The 734-nt window shown below is 48.6% G+C and overlaps 1 protein-coding gene across 1 annotated transcript in view; it reads left to right on the forward strand.

Annotated features, from left to right (window-relative positions):
- Window positions 1-257: 257 nt before the first annotated feature.
- Window positions 258-734, forward strand: part of TRPV1 (transient receptor potential cation channel subfamily V member 1) — a 58052-nt gene continuing 57575 nt past the window's right edge. The window contains exon 1 of the mRNA XM_060258975.1: window positions 258-550. Within this exon, the coding sequence (XP_060114958.1) occupies window positions 258-550 (293 nt within the window). The remainder of the gene's footprint in view (window positions 551-734) is intronic.

Raw genomic sequence — 734 nt, forward strand, 5'->3', positions numbered from 1 at the left:
TTTTAGTCAATCTGACTTACAGGGCAGATGGCACCAGGCGTCTGATGGGGTTGTATAGGTACAATGCCAGTGAGGTGTCATCGTTAAGAGCAGCAGACTCTAATCTGGGTTTGATGTGATGGCTAGAACTCCCTTTGGAGTTCCATCATGCTTGTTGCGGCTCCACTCCTAAAATCCCCAAATATTTCTTGAGTCGGACCTGGCCACCCTAGTTTCTCAGGTATTTCCTCCTCCTGGCCTTCTCTTAGGTACCAGTCATGTCAGGGATCTTGGGAAAGATGAGGAAACTCGGCAGTTCAGACCTGGAGGAGTCGGAAACGACAGACGATCACACAGACGGTGAGGATTCGGTCAATGGCACCAACTGCAACGGGACTAGGATGACCAAGCAGAGCATCTTTGCCCGGCGGGCACGCTTTGGGATCGGGGACTTTGAGAAGGATGTGGCCCCCATGGACTCCTTCTATCAAATGGAGCAGCTGAAATGCAATCCTATCCTCAAATTTAGCCTTTCCTTGGAAAGGGGGCGGTGCCACAATCACGGCCACACGTGAGTGTATCCCATCAGTGAGATGCTTTGAGTGATGACAGTACTTTACTGATGATGTGTTAAGGCAAGGGTAAAATATAATTTGTTTGCTCTGATGTCTGCTATTGTTTTTCATCATTTCATAATTGCCGTATCCAGGGTTGGAATTCTGGCAAGAGCTCCTTTGCATATTAGGCCACACACC

Source organism: Heteronotia binoei, chromosome 18 (genome assembly GCF_032191835.1).
Source record: "Heteronotia binoei isolate CCM8104 ecotype False Entrance Well chromosome 18, APGP_CSIRO_Hbin_v1, whole genome shotgun sequence".
In the NCBI taxonomy this organism is placed as follows: Eukaryota; Metazoa; Chordata; class Lepidosauria; order Squamata; family Gekkonidae; genus Heteronotia; species Heteronotia binoei.